A 3,247-nucleotide genomic window follows, 5' to 3' on the forward strand; every position below is an offset into this window, starting at 1 on the left:
GGGGGGGGGGGGGGAAGACGGCGTGCGGACGGACGGACGAAGGAGGGGAGCATGGAGGCCGGTCCCTGTGGTCGAGTCCGCGGCGGGGGCATTTCTCTCCGCCGGGCCGTGTCGGCAGATCATCCCCCCTCCCCTCTGGCAGGCCTGTCGGGGGCTGCGACGAGTGGGCACCCACACGCGGGAGTTGGGCGCTCGCCATGGGTTGGCACTTGGCCGAGGTATCATTAGCCGAGGGGTTGCACGATGTTGTGGCCCCGGCCTCGGGCGTGGCGGGGCGCTGGGGCGCCGGGGGCGGCACCGCACGACGCCCGCCACGGGGGAGACCGGGCGCGCGCCCCCCCCCGCCCCCCCCCCCTGGGGGCCGGGCCGGCCAGGTTGATGCCTGGGCTCCCGGCAGGGGCACCGCAGATGTCTGTCACATCGCTGGACGTACACGCACGCGCGCGCACACACATTCACACCCCCGAGAGGGGAGGGGGGGGGGGCGCACGCGGGGGAGGGGCCCGTTATGTGCAGCCGGCGCCGGGGAGCGCATGTGCACGCGCTGGCCCTGGCCCGGGCCGGGAATGCGCGCTCCGTCCCCCCCCCCCCCCCCCCCCGGGCAAGGCGCCCGCCGGGGTGCCGAGAAATGCGCCGATCGGGCGAAAGGTACCCTTCTCGTGGGCCAGTCCGGGCGGGGGGGGCCGGGGGCGCGCGGCGGGACCTCGTCGTCTCGCCCGGGGCCCCGTCCTGTGGGATGTTGTCGCACGGCGAGGGGCCCGCCCCGGCGCCGTGTGGTTGGTGCCGGCCCCGGGCCTCGGGGTTGCCCGCGCATTCCGTTTGGGTAGATGGGCCGCCGGTGCCCGCCGCCCAGGCAGCCGGCGCGCCCGCGCGCCCGCGACGGGTGGCCCCTCGTCACTTGCCTGCACATGCGTCCTGAGGCTCGACAGACGGTGGACGGGCCTCCCCGCGGATGGCCTTCGCTCTGCCTCTCTCTCCCACGCTCTCTCCCACGCTCTCTGGCCCTCTCCGCCTCTCTCCGCCTCTTTTTGTCTCTCTCTCTCTCACGCTCTCTCCCACGTTCTCTGTCTCTCTTTCTCGTTCTCGCTCTGACTCTCTCGCTCTGACTCTCTCGCTCTCACTCTCTCTGATCCCCTGGCACACACACACACACACACACACACACACACACACGCACGCACGCGCGCGCCTCTGGTCGGCACCATTGGCGGCCGCGGGCACGGGCATGCCTGGCTGGCCTCCCCCTCCCGCTCCAGCACCACCGGCCCCGGCGCAACGGATGCCCGGCCCGAGGCACGACGACCGGCCCGGGCACCCGGTGGGCCGGCGTCGCGTCCGCTGGGCCTCGGCCCTCGCAGGACGCCGCACAGCCAGCCCCCCCGCCGCAAGGACGGCCCCTCCCCCTCCGGCCGATGCCGACAAGCGCCCATGCGCCCCCGGGCCACCGGGAATGGAAGGCAACCGGCGCCGTGCCGGCGGCCATGCCCACGACGGCGGCCCGCCGGGTGCGGGCCCGGCACCATGACCCGCGGCACCCGGACACCGGCGAGGTGGCCCGGCGGGTGCTCTTTCCCCGGGTCGAAGGGGCGCCGGCCGACCTTGCCCCGCGCCAGCACCCAGGACCCGGCGCCGGTGTGGGCGCCGGCGGCCGTGCATCCGGCGGGGGGGGGGGGGGGGGGGGCGCATGCCGGGCCACGCCCGGGCAGCGACATTGGGCCAGGTCACCACCCAGCCGAGGCCGAGATCAGGGCCCTTGGCGCGTGCCGGTGCCTGGCGGACATGCGGCGCCTGGCCTCGCCCCTCCCGGGGGTCGGATGGCCGAGCCCACTGCGCGCCGGCACCGGGCCCGGGACCGAGCCGGGCCGCACACGCGTGCCCCGGGTCCCACATTCGTGGCTCCGGCCCGGGCCCGCATCCGCCACGGCCCGGCGGGGGAGCCCGCTCCCGGAGCCACCTCCCCGGCGCCGGGCCGGAGCCACCTCCCGGCGCCTGCCCCTCACGAGCACCACACCCGGCTCCGACGGCGACTGGGCCCGTGCCGCGCCACAGCAGCACACTTGGCCGACCGCCCCCCGCCTCCCCGGCCACAACGCCACACCCGGCCGGGCCCGAGGGGTCTGGCGTGCATGCGCGCTGTCGGTCCCGCACCAGGGCCTTCCGAAGTCGCGGGGCCGGACCCCGGCGCAGATCCGCCCGCGACATGTGCCGGCCCTTGCCGGGCACGCCCCCTCGGGCACCGGGCCTGCCGGAGGGCCACACCTCCCCCCCCCCCCCCCCCCGGGGGGGGGGACCACTGGGCGTGCTGCATGGCGCAATGTGACGCCGGCCACCGTGCCAGGGCAATGTTCTGGCGCCGGGTCTCGCCTGTGGCCCGCCCTGCGGCGGGGCCTGTGACGCCCCATTGGCGCCTGGGCCCCTGCCCTCCAGCGTGCCGCCGGTCGGCCGGCTCCCGGTGGCCGCGTGCCTGCGCGGCACACTGGCGCCCCCGCGCCTCGCCCCCCCCCCTCTTGGCGCGGCCGGCTCTTCGTCGGGACATCGCTCATCGGCCCAGAGCACGGCTCTGGCACACCTGCCCGCGCGCCGGTGTGTCCCACTGCTCGGCCGGCCGGGCGCATGCCCGTGCCGATACAAGCGCCCGCCTGACACCTCCCGGCGCCAAGGGTCCTGATCTCGCCCTCGGCCGTGACAAGATCGCCCGAGCATCTGCTGCCTGGCCAGGGGGGGGGCCAGCGCGCAGCCAACCGGCAGGCGGCTGTCCCAGGCCCCGGGCGCAGGGCCGCCGCCGGCGGAGCCGGGAGCCCTGCCGCCGGCGCCCCGGCGACATCCCCCACAAGGGTAGCATGGCCGTGGCATGGCCACCGGGCTGCCGGTACTGCCCCCCCCTCCCCCCCAGCCAGCACGGCAGGCTGTCGCGGGCCGATGCCTCGCGGCCTGGGGCCGTGGGACATCGCGCCGCGGCTCGACCCCCGGCGCGCTGAGCCCCCCCCCCCCCTATGGGCGGCGAGCAGCCCGTCGCCGCCGGCCGCTTCCGACGGTGGCCGCCGCTCTGAAACGCGGCTGCTCACCTCGGCCGAGCTCCCGCACCCGGCGATTGGCCGGCATCAAGACGCCCGCTCCCCCGGGGGGAGGGCCCGGGCGCGGCAAAAAAGGTATGTCCGAACCAGGACTCGAACCTGGGACATTCTGTGTGTTAGACAGATATGATAACCATCTACATCATTCGGACGCGGCGGATGGGACCCGGCCG

The 3,247-nt window shown here is 76.5% G+C and overlaps 1 protein-coding gene and 1 non-coding gene across 2 annotated transcripts in view; one reads left to right on the forward strand and one right to left on the reverse strand.

Annotated features, from left to right (window-relative positions):
* The window catches only part of H696_05403 (hypothetical protein), a gene marked incomplete at both ends in the record, with an annotated part of 4,603 nt that extends 1,625 nt beyond the window's left edge, over nucleotides 1–2,978 (forward strand). The window contains 5 exons of the mRNA XM_009499238.1: nucleotides 1,257–1,333; nucleotides 1,458–1,650; nucleotides 1,721–2,202; nucleotides 2,339–2,583; nucleotides 2,762–2,978. Of these exons, the coding sequence (XP_009497513.1) occupies nucleotides 1,257–1,333; nucleotides 1,458–1,650; nucleotides 1,721–2,202; nucleotides 2,339–2,583; nucleotides 2,762–2,978 (1,214 nt within the window). The remainder of the gene's footprint in view (nucleotides 1–1,256; nucleotides 1,334–1,457; nucleotides 1,651–1,720; nucleotides 2,203–2,338; nucleotides 2,584–2,761) is intronic.
* A 174-nt stretch (nucleotides 2,979–3,152) lies between these two features.
* H696_05404 lies at nucleotides 3,153–3,226 on the reverse strand. Its single transcript has one exon. It is a non-coding gene; the product is annotated as a tRNA-Val (tRNA).
* Between the last annotated feature and the right edge of the window lie 21 nt (nucleotides 3,227–3,247).

This window comes from Fonticula alba (assembly GCF_000388065.1).
Source record: "Fonticula alba strain ATCC 38817 unplaced genomic scaffold supercont2.10, whole genome shotgun sequence".
Taxonomy (NCBI): domain Eukaryota; order Rotosphaerida; family Fonticulaceae; genus Fonticula; species Fonticula alba.